The sequence below is a fragment of the Triticum aestivum genome, chromosome 4B, assembly GCF_018294505.1.
Source record: "Triticum aestivum cultivar Chinese Spring chromosome 4B, IWGSC CS RefSeq v2.1, whole genome shotgun sequence".
NCBI lineage: Eukaryota > Viridiplantae > Streptophyta > Magnoliopsida > Poales > Poaceae > Triticum > Triticum aestivum.
In genome coordinates, this window is record NC_057804.1 from 12,414,181 (window position 1) to 12,431,354 (window position 17,174).

The 17,174-nt window shown below is 47.1% G+C and overlaps 1 protein-coding gene across 1 annotated transcript; it reads left to right on the top strand.

Annotated features, from left to right (window-relative positions):
• Positions 1-3,532: 3,532 nt before the first annotated feature.
• LOC123089876 (non-specific lipid-transfer protein EPAD1-like) lies at positions 3,533-6,424 on the top strand. The gene is made up of 5 exons (XM_044511433.1): positions 3,533-3,842; positions 5,304-5,387; positions 5,491-5,740; positions 6,239-6,307; positions 6,406-6,424. The coding sequence occupies exons 1-5, from the start codon at positions 3,533-3,535 to the stop codon at positions 6,422-6,424; spliced, it is 732 nt and encodes a 243-aa protein (XP_044367368.1).
• Positions 6,425-17,174: the final 10,750 nt, after the last annotated feature.

Here is a 17,174-nt window from a genome sequence, read left to right on the forward strand (position 1 = left end):
CTGAGGGCGGTACTGCCGCTGACGCGGTACTACCGCTCCCCCTTGCGGTACTACCGCAAGGCCGGATTGGACGAGCCTGGGAAGGGCACGGATGAATAAAAATACATCCGTGCCTACTTCCGCTGAAAATCAAATAGTGCAAATATCCGACACGGTACTACCGCACCTGGCATGCGGTACTACCACGCAGGGAGCGGATGTAAAAACTTACATTCGCCCCTACTTCCGCTCATGTTGCTGTGCTAGACCAGGACTCACGGTACTACCACGCGCATGGGGCGGTACTACCGCGTAGGGCGCGGATGTAAAAAATTACATCCGCCCCTACAGCCGCGCGAGTGGCTGAGTCTGGTCCGAGGCCATGGTACTACCGCAAGGGCGTGCGGTACTACCGCGGGGGCCTGCGGTACTACCGCTCCTAGGAGCAGTACTATCGCATGCCTCAGAACAGCAACACTAGGAATCCTTCTCTTTGCAAAATATGAAGAAGATGGAGGATGCTCCAAAGCGCAAAGGGAAAGGCGGTGCACAGGGAGAACACGTGTACGTGATGATTCCACCCGAACCTTTCCAACGCGGACCTCCTCTTAATAGTACGGCTTTCCTACGACTCAAATCCACCGAAAAGAAACATAGAAAAACGCCGTCTTCAATAGTCTTCGAGGGGCACCAAACCATCTTGTGCCTAGTGGCGAAGCGTCTGAAATACTCGAGGCACACGATCAGTCCGCAAAAGCATTGTCATCAATCACCAAAACACCTTAGGGATAAATATGCCCTTACATTGAGTCATTGATGTACCCAAATATGTTTTACAACAAGTGTGCCATGAAAACAAAGTCAAATGACTCAAAATATACCAACATAGTTTCAGCAAGCATAACGTCATTACTTTCAGAGTGCTCTCTTGCTATGTTGTTGAGAACTAGCCGAATTGAAGGATACACGCGAAGAATATGCATATAGTAGTTTTGTGGTAAGATCCCTAAGGAGTGTCGCCTGACCTAATCAAACCCATCTGTTGGTTCATGCCTTTACTAGTTTAAATGTCTTCCAATTCTAATGCTTGAATAATCCATTCAGCTTGATCCACACGAAGCATTATAATGTTCTTACAAGACATCCCAAGAACATTCAACGGATCAGGAAGTTGCTAAATGAACAAAACACAATCACAATTCTCCTTAGCAGTAGCAACTGGAGATAGCCGAAGTTGATGAGCAAAACAATGCACATAATAGGCAGAAGGGGACTCATCCATAATTAGTTTCTTTAGACCATTGACATGACCCTTCATGTTGCTAGTGTTGTGATACCTTTGCCGACATACTCTATAGAAGTTCAAACCATGATCCATAAGCAAGCTTTCAATTGCTGTTTTGAGTGTCAAAGATGTGGTGTTCACAACATCTAAAATACGAAAAAACCTCTCAACTACCCTTCCTATTTCATCATCATAACACAGACAAAGAGACAATTGTTATTGTAGATACACATCACTTGATTCATCGACAAGTATTGAGAAACAATTACCACCTACCCCTTCCATCATACGCCTAGTAGTTTCTTTGGTACATGATTTGATGGGGTCTGTTTGTATTTCTTGAGCTATCATTTTATTGTTCCTTGAAGCATTCTTGAGAACCACCTCGTTCACTTCTTCAAAATCTCTCCTAGCCAGTGTATAAGCTCAAGGAAATTACCTTTATGTAGTGAATTTTCTCTCCAATTCATGTCAACGAAAAGCTAACCCTTGACGCAAAAGAAACCTTGGGCATTAAAAGGAATATGTCAACCAACTATATATAAAACCTTGCCTTGTTTGGTGGTTGAAGAAAATGACTCTATGATTGTTGTTTTTGGTGCAATGAAGGAATTGTATTTCTCTTGTGTTTTGTTGCGTGCACTATTGATTCCACCAACACGTTTCACAAAACTATCCTTGTGATTCTAATTTCTAAACCATCCATTCACAAAAAATGTCCACCAACATGCAATTATCCTCGAAAAGATGACATACCAGCAGGAAACATCATATAGTTCTTTATTATACTCAAGCCAACCAGAAGACTTGAACCATTTAGCTACAAATATCGATGCGCACCTCCATCCGGGGGGGGGGGGTGTTGTGGAAAAGTATGTTTTTTGGTCGACAAGCCCCTTTTGCAATGTATCCTCTTGTAATCGTATTCAGATCATTAACATCACAAGCTGCGATTGACATCCTCTTCCCAGGATCAGGTTCACGCAATTGAACATCATAAACTGCATCTTCAATGTCATCCTCTCCCCGTATATTTTCTTATTATTGACTTCCTTTGTTCTCAATATCAGGTTTTGCGGTTGGACTTTTGTTGACGCCACTAATAATTTGTAGTTGTTGCGGAATATGAACTAAAGGGGAGCTCATGGTGCAGTGAAGTTGACTTGATGGGAAATTGCTCTACGCCTGCACTTGCTGCTCAACCAAAATACATGGCTTGGACAAATTGATGTTCTACTACATAAATTTTGAAATCCGCAGACATTTTTTAGTACACGAACGTTTTTCCACTATACGGTGAACATTTTCCATATACTGACTTTTTTTTTCATATATGGTGAAAATTGGTGTAATATACGCTGAACTTTTGTAAATATATGCTAAACATATTTATAATACATCAATTTTGGAGTTCTTTTGGAGTTATGAACATATTTTATAATACATCAATTTTAAAAACACATATTGAACATTTTATAACATACGATGGACGGTTTTATAATAATCGATGGACACCTTTTGGAGTTCCGAACATTGTTTTTGAAAGCACGAGCAATCTTCCAGGAAAAAACAAAACAAAACAAAACAAATGAGAAACCCAAAAAACAAAAGGCAAAGCAATACAAAACAAAACAGAGAAACCTGCAGAAAAAACGAAACAGAAAAAGCAAAGAAAGAAGCCGGACTGGGCCAGTGGGCGTCGTGGCGAATGTTGTTTACACGGGCCTCGCTGTGGCAACACGCCGTGTACTAGTTTTCGCGGGAATCCAACCAATGCCGAAATCCCTCCCCGCGCGAGTCCAGCGCCGGTCTGGTGACTTCTGGCGCCTTCCAGAACACTCCACAAGCTCCCACGGCCGTGTGATCAGATCAGCACGAAGCACGAAATTTAAAGCGCGGCGATATTTTCTTTCGCCAGCCTCCGGGCGACATTTCATTTGAATTTCAAAAATCAAAAACGGAAAAGCTTTCTCTACCCCCGAGGCCACCCCACCCACCCCGCCGTCACGTGACGCCCTCCCCCCCGCGCGGCCGCATCCGGGCCGTCCGCGCGGACAGCTGGCCATTCCCCACCCGAACCGACGCCCAGGATCGAGCGAGCGGCGAGCTCGTCGAGCATGGATGAGCGTCCACGGCTCCCCAGGCTATATAAAGCCGCCCGCCACTCGCTGCCCCTCCGCCATTCCACCAGTCCACCACACCGCTCCACCATCACCGCGCCAGAAACCCTAGAGAGAGAGAGAGAGATCACTCCGCCCCTCCCCACCGATGGGGAGATCCCGGCGCCTGCTGCTGGTGGCGGGCCTGCTCGCGACGGTCGTCGCCGCCGTCGGGCCGCAGCCGGGGGCGCCGTGCGAGCCGACTCTGCTCGCGGCGCAGGTGGCGCTCTTCTGCGCGCCCGGCGTGCCCACCGCGCAGTGCTGCGACTCCGTCGACCTCGGCGTCCCCTGCCTCTGCCGCGTCGCCGCGGAGCCGCAGCTCGTCACGGCGGGCCTCAACGCCACCCACCTCCTCACGCTCTACAGCTCCTGCGGCGGCCTCCGCCCCGGCGGCGCCCACCTCGCCGCCGCCTGCGAAGGTACGTCGCCACCATCCCTCCCTCCCTCCCTCTCTCTACGTACCGATTTCCCGTGCTCGCTTTCCTGCTTACCTAGCGCGTAGTTTCCCATGGCTTCTCGACTCGCTAGCGCTCCGATTTGGGTCTGGTTTTTTTGCTGTTGTGCTGGATCTGCCGGTACGGCGCGCGGCTTGTGGTTCTCGTCGTTCCCGTGGCGAGCAACCCGGCGGCGCGCGCGCGTACGTACGTCTTAGCTTGTTCTTCGGCCGCGGCGGGTTTGCCGTCGTTCATGGCGAGCAACCTCCGCGCGCTCGTATTAGCTTCTTTACGGCCGCGGCTGGCCCTTGTAGTTTCTCGTGGCCAGGAACCAGCAGCGCGCATGGCTACCTTCTTCGCTCTTACGTCGGCGTCTAGTTGGTTTCTCGAGTAGCTAGTGCGTCTTCCGGTACGGGGTGCTCGCCGCCTCCCGTGCGAGCGACATGCGCGCGCGCGGCGCCGGGTTCTCGCCGCCTCCCGTGGCGAGCGACCTGCGCGCGCACGGCCTGGCTACTTACGGCTGTACCTTGAGATTTACGGAGCGATTTAGGGTCTACTCTGAGTATTTCGTCATCGTCGAACGCATGTAATACGCGCCATTGTTTCACATCGATTTTAGATCTGCGCTTGTTTCCGCGAGTCAGCGCCGTACGCAGAGGCAGAGGTCTGCGGTGTCTGTCTGTTGCTCGAGTTATCTACCGTCAGTATATATATTTGCCGTCTATATGATATATAATATGTTTCGGTGTTGGTTCTGCTAGCCTCGCATTGGGCTTATTATCATCGTGCAGTACTAGTCATGCCATGTCCACGCACGCGTTCTTGTTTTGAGGCATGCATACTTTTCCTGCTACTGTGTCTAATCGCCTCCGTTCCCGTACGTACGCGATTGCACTTTGTTTCAAACCGCAACGCAGCTTTTGCTTCATGCAGAATCATCTGCCTTCTTTTGCCGTGTGCAGTAGGTCTTTCTTACGCTAGCTGTTTATTGATCGACCGAGGGCAGAGGCAGCAGAGGGAGAGCTTGCTCGCGGTGCTTTCCGCTCTGCAGAGCATCGTCTCTCCCTTTCTTTTGCATGGTATTTCAATGTTGATCCTGTGGCAGTGCTACTTTTTGTATGCGGTTTGCGTAGCCTTCCTCTTTCGTGAAAAAAAGGACGGGTCAAACGGACCGCCTACTGGCAGAGCAGCAGCGGCAGCAACAGATAAGCTGGCTGTCTCGCAGCTTTGGCAGAGTCGGTCTGTCGTCTCTGTCGCCTGCCACCGTTTCCTGATGTTTGTTTCTCTCGTCTCAATCTCGCCTGCCACTGTTTCTTTTCTTGTTGCGCACGTACGTCGCCACCTTCTTCTTTATTTTCCAGTTTTGTTTACTTTTGATGAAAAATACGGATGAATCGGCTGGTGATTAACTTTGGTTGCTGTTGTTACTGTGGGTTTTGGACGCAGGACCCGCTCCCCCGGCCGCCGTCGTCAGCAGCCTCCGGCCACCCGCGCCGGCCTCGCCTGCCCCACGACGCACGCAGACAGCGCGTACGAAACCTCTCTCTCGCCTGCATCTCGCTCTGTTTATCTATGTTCATATGCTGATCAGCCTTGTTTACATACTGACATGTGCTTTGGATTGGTTTGGCAGACGACGCCCCACCGCCGCCGCAGTCGAGCGAGAAGCCGTCGTCCCCACCGCCGGCCCAGGAGCACGCCGGCGCCGCCCCCCATGCCAAGGTCGCCCCCGCCCAGCCGTCTACTTCCCCGCTCGCGCCCGCTGCTGCCACTGCCCCGCCGCCCCTGCCACGGCACTCCGCCGCGGCGGCGTCCAAGGCGGCCTTCATCTTCGTCGCCACAGCCATGCGTATGAACCTCCTCCCCCTATCTCTACTCCATTGGTCTGTCGTCGAGAATGCTAATGTCGGTGCAAAACTTGTACGCGTCTTGCAGTTTGTGTTTGCTCGGACAAACTCGCGTTTTAGTTCATCTCCATTCGCTACGTTGTGCTAGCCGTGCAGTAGTCATGTCCATGAATTCTCATTTCGAGGCGACCAGCGTAGGATAGCATGGCCGAAATCATCTTCGGTGTTCCCAGCTGCTTAAATCACTTGTTCCATGCCGTAGCCGTAGCTCAGTTTTGGTTTCTGCGATACATGTGCTGTGTATATATGCGTCTTCTTCTTTGGCCGAGGCCAGGGCCAGAGGAAAAGTTTGCTGCCGTATGTCTTTCTCTTTTGTCAAAAAATTTCATGCTGTTCCCAGCATTACTAGTAGAACTCTGCTTAGCTTCCTCTATTTGACAATTGTTTGATCCAACCCAACTAGCAATATATAGCCCTGTCGCAGTTTTAGCCAGTTCTAATTTGTTACCACCGTGGGTTTGGATGCATTCGCAGGACCAACTCTCCCTGCTGCAGCCGTCAGCAGCCCCCCACCTCCCTCGCGCACCAAGCAGCCAGCAGCGCGTATGAACCTCTCCCTTTTTCTTTTTCACTCCATTGACCTCAGTTGATTGGGTACCATTATTAATCGTGTGCTCTGGATTGTTCGGTTGGTTTCGCAGCATCGCCGTCGCCGTCTAGCGAGACGCCCTCTTCGCCTGACGGCGTGGGTGTGCTACTTATTTTTGGCTATATATTCACAGGAGCCCTTTACTTATCTCCCATGTAATATATCTTATTTACTATATTTTCTTTATTTTTCCTATAACATGTGTTCATTTAAGTGCTTTTTTTCTTAGAACTCAATTGTTTTTTGTTGCAGCCCTACGATATGGCACATCCGCAGGGAGGGTAATGTGGGACACTACAAGGTTGATATGTTTCTGGTGACGCTAACCAGGTGCATCGTTTGGACATTTTATGGCCTGCCAGACCCGATTCATTTACCACTCGTACTTATTAATGCTGACGGAGTAGGAATCCAGGTAAATATTGCTTGGACCGTTTTCAATCTTTACACTGTACTTATTAGTGTGACATGTATAATAGTATGTGTAGGCATTAAACAAAATTGTCCATTTGAACCTGCTTGTGCGGTTATGCTGCGTTAGGCTAGTCATAGTGGGAGTAATATACGTAGTAACATAGATGCCACATAAGTAAAAAAAAAATGATGTGTCATGTAATTAAAGAGGAGAGAGACAAATAGAGTAACATAATATGTTATCATCACATAGCGGTTTTCAATACAAAATGAGTCTACAAAGCAATAAATTAATGAAGATATGCATGTTACTACACCTATGACACTTTCCACTATGAAGGTGGTAACATGGACTAATAACATATGTGTATTACTAGTCTAAGTTATTCCTTAGAACGAGATTCTAGTATTAAAAAACATTATCCATAAATGCCCATCTTACCTTGCAGCAGTACTGGCAACCAAGTAGGGAATGAATAGTGGTCAAAGTTAAAACAAACTTGTCTTTTACTTGAAATATGTGCCGCAAGAAGACCAAGAAATGATCAATCTGTGCTATCATGGTGCAGGTTGTCTATTTACTGCTGTTTCTCTGGTACTCCCCACCTGAGGGCAAGGTCCGATTGGTGATTTGCTTGGTGCTGATCGCTGGATTCTCCTTCGTGGCTGCCGCGGGCTTCTTTTCGTTGCTCAAGGATCCACGTCTACCTCTTGGCATATTGGGCGATGTACGCTGGTCCCATTCGTCAGCTTGTGAGGCCTTTCAATACTTACATTAAGCTTCCGTTTTGCAAATTGACTAGTTGTGCTCTGTTTCTAATGTTTTTAATTTCCTTTGACACAGATTTCTGTGTGGCAAACCAACGATGCTGGGAACATGTCTATCTTGGTTGCCGTGTTTTCGCTTTTGAATGGGATATGTTTGACAGCCAATGGTTTCCTAGTCCGGCCACGAGATGTTTTTCTAATAGTATGTTTACTCTTTGCTTCTGTTCTGTGCACTCAAGTCTTTATTGCTAGAATGTCAAGTCTCAGCTATTTTGTGTAGGTATCGAGCTGTGCTGGCATCGTGTCTGGGACATGCCAGGTGGTCCTCTGGGTCAAGGTCAAGTTCTTCGGATGAAGGGGGAAGGAGTTCGGCAGCTGCTGTCTAGTAGGTCAAGTTGGCAAGTTGGAAATAGTGTCGGCATGAAGGGGGAAGGAGTTGCGCCGCTGCTGTTAGAACCTCAAGTTGGAAATTGTTGAACTAGTATGCTCTTTCTTTTCTGATACTTATCTTGCTGGAGTCTGTTTGGTTAATGTAGTTCCATCCATGTACTGTTGTGATTTCTTTGCTATGCAATGGAATCGGGGCTGGGCCCTCCTTCTTCTAAAAAAAATGGCCAAGATTTGGATGTCGCCTCTGATCAGACCTTGTTTTGTGAGCAATAATATGCTAAAATCAATCGCAACCATTTCATATCATGGTATGGTTACTCTCTGCTTATCTGCATGACAGAATGTCCATCAGATGAGGATCTGGGGGTGTTTCAAACTGAAACATCAAGTGCAGCACCTTTGAAGCATCTGAATTGAGAAAAAAGAGCTGCTTAACTACCGAGCCGGTTCCACACTCGCTCTCTCCTCGTCGGTGGCCTTGAGCATGTCCGGCAGCGGCGGCGGCGCGATCCGCTTCTCGATGCTGAAGGTGAAGTACTGCTCCACGTTGGAGACGAGGAGGATGGGGTCCGCGGCAGGTACTCCAGCTTGGGCGCCATGGTCCGCTCCACGCTGGAGACGAGGAGGATGGGGTCCTGGAACGCGAGCGCGCGGTTGTCCCGGAAGCCGAGGCGGCGGAGGTAGATGAGTGCCAGGCGGAGCTGGTCGCGGACGCTGCAGGCGAGCACGCGCGGGCCGGCGTTCGAGGCGCTGGTTGCCAAGGCGTGGCGGAGCCGCACCCACGCGGCGGGGTTCGAGCCGGACTCCACCGTGCACCTCTGCTTGGCCCCTCTTGCACGCCGTTCATCTCCATTGCGGTCGCGTCGCCGGTCTCGGGCTGGAAGAACGGCAGGAAGGCCGGAGCTGCGCCAGCGAAGGGCGAGACGGAGGCGCTAGTCCTGGAACGCCGAGCTGGAGTGGGAGGAGCTGGAGGCTGCGCGCCGAGGCAGCGGAGGAGGGAGAGGAGCGGCTGTGCGTGCAGCTCCGTGAGGCCAAGTGCGAGGCCCTGGAGCTCGCGCACGCGTACCAGGGCATTGGCGAAGGCCACTTGCACGGCGCTACCACGCGGCCCCAGCAACGGACCGCGGAGGAGGAGCCGGCGGCCGCCATCGCTACAGCCTGGCCGCGGAGGAGGGACTGGCGAGGACGCTGTGGCCCTCTTCCTCGCGGCGACGGAACTGTCGGTGGCCGACGTCACGCGGACAGGCCGGACTCGCGGCTGCTCGACCACCTCGCACCGGGCGACAGCGACGCGCGCGAGGATGCGCTCATGGTGCATCTTGTCGCCGACGCAGTCCTGTGTCGACCCGCAGGAGTTGCGGCGCAGGGAGGGCGGCGTCACGGCGGCGCGGCGCGGCGGCTGGGGCCGTGCTCCCGCTCTCGTAGCGGCTACTCGGAAGCTAGCAGTCGTGCTTCCTGCTGCGGTCTGCCCCGCGTGCGGCTGGACGGCAACGCAGAGACGCGGCGGTTGGCATGCGCAACGGCGTGGCCACGCGGTGGCGGCTGGCCAGCACGGATGCAGCGGTGGGGGCGTGGTTGCACTGGTGCCCGGTGCGTAGCAAAGCAGTGTAGAACAAGAGCGAACAGGAAGAGGAACCTTATCCTTTCGCCATTTCTACTTTAATCCTCTGATTCTATTTCATTCGCCTAATTTGCCTTAATTTTCTGTTCATAGTCGAAATTAACAGAAATTTGCAGATTAACCTTCTGATTGACTCACCTGGCAGTTTAGCCCAAGGTTTGGTATTTTCAACACTATTAACCATCCAGTAATTATAATTATTGCTGTAGATGGTGAAAAGTGGATTAGAGGAGGTTACTCGATATGATTGAGTATGGCGGTTCATCATCTTAACTGCTCGCCTCCTTAAAACCTCACAAGCATCCGTGATATGCTAAACCACCATCGGGTGGGCTCGACCAATAGTCGTATGAGATACGACAAGGCGAGGAAAATGGGCATCAGACAAAGAAAGAAAAACTGATATGCTCTCGGGTGCCACACCCCCCTATATGAAAATAGCATAAAAAATATTAGAAAAATTCAAATAATTCTGAAATATTGGGATATGAAATGCATTACAGCTCTCGGGTGCCACACACCCCTATATGAAAATAGCATAAAAAATTATCAGAAAACTCAAATAATTCTTTTGGGATATGAAACCTGAGTGCCCTTTGTACACCCGTGTTCATTTTCATGGGAATGGGTGCCTGTGGTATCCGCGGCGTAGGAATTACGGTCCGACATACGCTACCTTCAATTTTTTTCCCATACATATGATTATTTTCTCTTTTTACTGGCATTATCACGGGCACCCATTGCCCACGAAATTGAACAAGTGTGCACAACGGGCAACCAAGTTTCATACCCAAAATATTAGAATTTATTGAATTTTTCTAATATGTTTTTAATGTTATATCCATATACGGGTGTGTGGCACCTGAGAGCCACAAATCCTCATCCCTAATCTCACCCACTAGTTTGGGTTGTCCATTTTCCGGCCATTACTATTTTCATCTTTCTTTTCTGTTTAGCTTTTAGCTACGCAGTTTTTCTTTGTACGTGTATTCACAGTAATTTATGATATATTACTATATTGTAAAGCACGTTAATATATCAACATATCTAAATCGGCAATTTGGTTATTGTTGTATGTTGATGATGCTTGAAAATTAATTTACTAGAGAGTAAATTAATTGGCATAAAGATTTCATGCAGGATATGTTGGACATATCCAGAATGAATTTGTCGAGTTTGCCTGAATCTCCGTTCCACCATAACCACACCTGCTCAGGGTGCTCCTGCTATAACAAAATAGCGTGGTATGTTGCATTGCACTTCATCTGACATCACCTACACCCTGGTCTATTCGGAGTGGTGATGATACCTGAAGCACATAGGGAATGGGAATTGGTCCGATTCCATGATTTCAGTTATTGGCAATATACAACTACTCTGATGTGCATAAAAACGACTGAAATTTGAGACTGCAGTAGTGCAGTTTTGGATGCTGATCTCATCAAGAAATGCTCTTTACTTTCAATCCTACGAGGATTTTGGGTGAACGATACCATCCACGGTAAAGTAAAGTGGTTGTGATGAGAAGTGGAATAAGAGTGGAGCTCAAAGGGGCAAAAGTCATTTCAAGAAAAATGACAATGCTAGCAACTCTTGTGTTTGCTATAAGTATGGTTGTATGACTAATTGCAAGGACATTTGATATTTCCAAGCATTGGTGGATCTGCATGCAATCAATTGCCAAGGGAAAGAGGCTCAAGGAAACCAGTGTGAAGCTTAGCTCACTGGAATGATTTCCCTATGGTTGAAATTTCCTAGAAGTTCCTCGGAACGTGGGCAACCAGGAGAATGCTCACCAAAAGGAAGGTCCACTACTTAATTAGTGTCGATGACATACTAGTGGACTTCGCTTCTAGTGGCATATAATGAATGTATTATTTCTATATGAGTTCAACCATATGTTGAATTTGGTTTCTTTCTCTATAGAAGCCTATTGTATTAATCCAATTGAGAAGAAAACATTTAAGTAGAAATTGGGTCTACTAACATGATGATAAAGGAGATTAAGCATTTCCATACTCCTGAGAAAAGTAGTGGAAGTGTCATGGCAATTGTCGTGATGTGATAATTGTTGGTTCTGGCCAAGCTGCAATTGCACTTGCTATGGGTACTACATGGTAATTATGGATGCATTGATGTATCTAGATTCTACTCGTACCTTGTTGAGTTTTAAGGATATTCGCAACGATTTCTAAAATGAAACTCATAAGGTGAGTGAGGTTGGAAACCTACTCATGACTCGGCTAACGGGACTTGCATGAAATCCTAGAGTAAATGTCTTCTCTATATTTTGGATTGTACTATACATATATTAAATTGGATACGCATTGGGCGTAGAAGATAATTTTCTAAAATCTTGATAAGTTCAAGATATGGCATGGTTACCTTGATCATCCTAGTATTGCGATGATGATAAAATTATTGGGTTCCACAAGACACAATCTAACGGTGTGAATTTTTCGGAATCATTGAATTGTGTATGCACGATGTGTGCAAATCGGGAAATTGGTCACAAGGGCATCTTATCTCGAAAAAGAGGATTATATGTGATCCAATTGAACCCGTTATATGGAATATTTAGATATTCAACAGTGCTTTTGGATGCATCGGCAATATGTTCCAATGTGTGTCTTACTTAAAGAACCATATTTTTACAAAGTTGATTGCTCAGATCATTAATTTGAGAGCATATTATCCCGAGAATGGGATAAAATCCGTCAGAATGGATAATGCTACGGAATTTAGTTCGTGAGTATTTGATGATTACTGCCTAGATTAATCAGGAACTGAGGAAACGTACGGTCTTGCAGGGAAAGCTGGGACCTCAACCATAAGCCTCGCCTCCAAGCATAGAAGCCATGCTGCTGCATGGGCCGTGCCATTACCACCAGCCCCATTAAGCTAATGCAGCTCACCACAACTTTTTGTGCCTACCTGCGTGCGTATCATCTTCTTAGTTTGTCCTGATCAGGTTCTTTGATTATTCAATCTACATAGCCGCCTGATCAGTTTTGTGACAGGGTTAGATCCATTGCTTCTGGATTGCTAATTCACGGCTTCATTGTTCTCTAACTCCGCTACATGAGTTTATGGGCCTATTACTTCACAGTAAACACATTTATCTGATTATGAGGTTTTAGATATGTTTTACATGTTCGTCAAATTACTGCGCTTAGTGTTAGAACACTCAATAGTGCACCCAAAAAAACAACATGCTGATAGTTGGTGTCTCGACACACAATAGCTAATTCATACATAATTTTTACCGATCCATCTATACTTCTCCTGTGTTATGTTTCTTTGTTATTTCCTATATACACATTCTGTAATCTTAAGGACCGGTGATGCATGAGAGAGATCCCATTTTTTTCATCACTACTAATTTTACCATCTCCAGTGATATATATATCAACATGACATAGTGGAGTTTCTCAATTTCCCTTGGAGAGTTTGTGCTTAGTATCAATCTTATGTCAGACTAGCAACATTATGTAATAACATGTATAGGTATGAAGAAGTTGTGATTTTTATATTAATATATGCTATGGGAACCCGCCTCTGCCAATTCTAGGATACATAGATGATCCGGGCCGAGATTGAGGATGAGGAGCTTGTCAAGTCTGCGCTGCCATGGAAGATTGACACTTTTCCGTGCAAATACCTAGGGCTCCAGCTAAGCATAAGACATTTGAAAAGATCCGAGTGGCAGCCGATAGTAGATGCGGCACTGCACATCTTGCCAGGATGGCAAAGGGGCCTGGTGACTAGACCTGGGAGACTTATCCTTGTCAACAAAGTCATGTGGGCGTGTGCCACCCATCACCTCATGATTGCGGAGGCGCCAAAATGGGCACTGGAAAGAGTGGACATAGGCTGTCGGGCCTTCTTCTGGGCTGGGACAGAGGAAGTGAATGGGGGCAAATGTGTTGTATCCTGGACTAGGGTATGTAGGCCAAAGCACATGAGAGGGTTGGGCGCCATTGACCTGTTTAAGCGCGACATTGCTTTAAGGCTAAGATGGGAATGGCTCCGATGCACAGATGAATCTAGGCCTTGGCAAGGTCTCAACTTGACCGCGGACAAAAAGGTGGACCAAGATTTTAGGAGCCCGGTTAAATTAAATGGAAGGTTGGATCGGGAGACAAGACCTGTTCTGGAAAGACCGATGACCACAGGGCGCAACCATCACAGATATAGCCCCTTGGTTGTGACGACGGTACGTACGCAAGTGGCCAACTGGAGGCTGGTACGAGATGCTATGTGCATGCATACATGGATGAACGACATATTGGGTGACCTATGCACGGAGGGTTTAACCCAGTTCATCAGACTTTGGGAGATCCTCTCGTAGGTTCAAATGAATGCTCAGATAGAGGACTGCCCCATTTGGGCTTGGAACGTGTACTGAATCGACACCGCGTCATCAACATACAAGATGCTGTGTGAGGGAGGAGTTAGATTCCACTCGTTAGGGGCCATCTGGAAATGTTGGGCACCACTTGCGTGTAAGATATTCATGTGGCTTGTAGTGCAATACCGACTGTGGACGTCGGATAGGAGGGCTAGACACGGATTGCAAGACCAGACATCAAAAAGCTACCTATGTGACCAGGAGGAGGACACGGTTGACCACATATTGCAGCAGTGTGCGTTCTCGCGGCAAGTGTGGTACTGTTGCATTGCTAGGATGGGTTTGAGGACGGAGTTATGCCCAACAAATGACTCAAGGTTGGTGCAATGGTGGACGGAAGCTAGGAAACAAATATATAAGCAAACTCGAAAAGGATTTGACACATTCATGATGCTAATCTGTTGGACACTATGAAAGCAAAGGAACGCGGGGGTGTTCGGCTCGGGCCTGATCAAGAACGAGTGGGATACGGTGGACATGATATTCGACGATCTGAGAACCTGGGCCACAGCAGGAGCGTTTGGTGGACAACTAGTATCAGAGTAGTCAAGTAGAATGAGGGAGTGGTGTGGAGGCTTGGTTAGGGTCGACTTGTGACACCTAACTAGCGCATTTGTAATCTCTTGTATATTTTTTCTTCTTTTTATAAAGCTAAGGTACGCCATTGACGTACCCTCGAAAAAAAAACAAGGACACGTCGTGGCGTGTATTCAACGCGATTATGTGGGCCAGCAGGAAGGGACGTAGCCCTGAACAGTGGGATACGGTGAGTCTGCCGTTCGATTTGACGATGTCCTGACGGCAAGACGTATGTTCCAATGGTACACGATGCAGCTACCGGCGTCCCGACTGCTTCCTCTCCACCCCAGTGGCTCCCACTGCTGCTCGACGGCCGGCGGCTCCCGTTGCTGCTCGACGACCCGGCGCTTCCCTCTGCACCCCGATGGCTCCTGCTGTTGCTCGGTGGCCGGCGGCTCCCTCTACTGCTCGTCGGTGCTGCGGCCACTCAGCGACCAGGTGCCTCGTATTTCCTTTCCCTGCTCGACCCCCTTGCTCCTCTCGATTCCTCCGCACGGCAGCATGCAGCTTACAGCTGCGGAGGGATTTAGTGTTTGAGCAGTGCATTTTGAGCACTTCCCTCTGATCCCTCACGCTGAACTTGTGAATAGATTTTTGAGGGATCCCATTAGCCACTGTCGTGTAAGCATAGGTTCTGAATCAGTTACTAATGTTTCTGTTTTTTTTTGCGGGTAAACTAATGTTTCTGTCTTAATTAGGAATACATGGACAACTGGAGTATAATGGAAATATATCCGCGAACGGAAGAAAGGTCGAAGGTAATGATACACAACTAAACTATACACATAGTTAAATGACTTGTTGCCTGTTATGCGCACTTCCTACAATCAAGATAGGAGTCGTATCTCATACTACAATAGATGACTCTGTTCAGATCTTAGAATCAATGCAAATCGTCACACAAAATAGATGATTCAGAATTCACACCTCACAATTTATCACAAATTGCCACACAAAAGTAATGATGCTGAGTTCACATATCTGAGTTTAAAACAAGTCATTACATCATTGAAATCAACATATAGCATCTTAATGCAACAAAATCTCAGAGTTATTTCTTCTTTGGGGTCAATTTCTTCCTGGATGCTGTAGAGCTTGAAGGCATGTCAAAAAGAGGAGTTGCTGGAGAAGCACTAGTTATGCAACATGGATGAGATGCATCTTCTTGTTCTATGGCCATGGCAAGTCTCCTGCATGTTTACACATGAAGATTAAGAACCTGCCCATTTTTGCATCTAATGAATGTGCATATGAGTAGTATAAATTCTACCTCCTTGTGATTGGCCCCGGGCTTATGAAGGCTTGCTGGCAGTGTGATTTCTGTTGTTCTTGTAGATGTCCTAGCAACAACTGTGCAAAGGGACTACCTCTGGAGCAGCCACCAATCAGCAACCTCTTCAGCAGGTTGATTTTCACTCCTATTAACAAGTTTAGCCCTTCTCATTCTACTGCAGTTACACACAAATGGGACAAAAGTATAAATGTGATAGTAATAAAAATGTTACCAAGAAGCCATCAAGGCATGGCTTAAGTGCCATTAAAAAAAAAATCTGCGGAAGTAACTTCACCTCCTTCCATCTTCACATCAACCTCGACAATGCTACCTGAAGATCTCTTATCAATTCTCAACTTTGAAGTTCAGTAAGTTCTGAAAGCTCTTTCCCCATGTCCCATATAACATATTAGTGGCCCTTTCTTTTCCGTTTTGAACAGTATGATACCCGATAGTACATTTGTACGCGGCTTGGAGCTTTTTTAGCAACTCAGTGCCACCAATGTTTGGTTCAGCCTGAAGTATGCCAATTGCCTTTTCCGCCACCCATGCTTGGTCTGCCATACTTGTAGTCACTTTAGCAGTTGATGAACACTTATGAGGCTTTACTATCTTGTTAACCTGCATGAAAACATAATGCCGACCATTTATTGCTAGTAATTCTAAGAATAGCTACAAAATAAAAAAGGACGAATGTTGGATAAGTTAGTACCCTCACTGTTTTTCCATCTTCTCTCGTTCGAGCTGTTCTTCTCCAAGGGCATCCATTTTGTTTACAATGACCCATAAATCTAGTGGTGTCACTATCCTTGATTTTAATGTCAAACTTGCCCCTAATAGCAAATGTTCTCAGGAACATCCTATACTCTTTCATTGAACGAAATAAGGATCCTTCCTCTATCACGGGATGTTCCTTATCATACCAAAAGTGATCCTCTTCAGGCATATGGTCAGGCACAGGAAGAGCTGCATCGGCAAGTAAATCCTTATCAATATCAGCCACACATGCATCAATATTTCCAATGGAGGCTTTGGTAGCTGCTTCGGATACAACTTTGTTCATGCCCAGGTTCATCATTAATTCCAAGCACTGAGCACATATTCTCTTCTGTTATAGGAACATCAATTTCATCGTCATTCGTTGGTGCTATCTCATTCTGGGACCAGTCAATGCCTCCTCCTTCCATAGTTGATATGTATGTATCATTGCTAGCAAACACAACACAATTGCTTTGTCGTTGTAAAGAATATTTCATCTAGTTTCTTTTTCTTTTTTAACTGAATGTTGATTTATTCTTCCTGCACTTACTTATTTCACACAACACAATTTTGTAATATCTGCGCTTTAACCTCAACATCCCATGG

What these genes read in the sequence shown, in the direction of transcription:
- LOC123089876 (XM_044511433.1), top strand. Translation starts at nt 3,533, where the DNA reads ATGGGGAGATCCCGGCGCCTGCTGCTGGTGGCGGGCCTGCTCGCGACG. An exon ending in CCTCGCCGCCGCCTGCGAAG is followed by an intron (nt 3,843 to 5,303) that starts GTACGTCGCCAC and finishes TTTTGGACGCAG; the next exon opens with GACCCGCTCCCCCGGCCGCC. An exon ending in CCCCTATCTCTACTCCATTG is followed by an intron (nt 5,741 to 6,238) that starts GTCTGTCGTCGA and finishes ATGCATTCGCAG; the next exon opens with GACCAACTCTCCCTGCTGCA.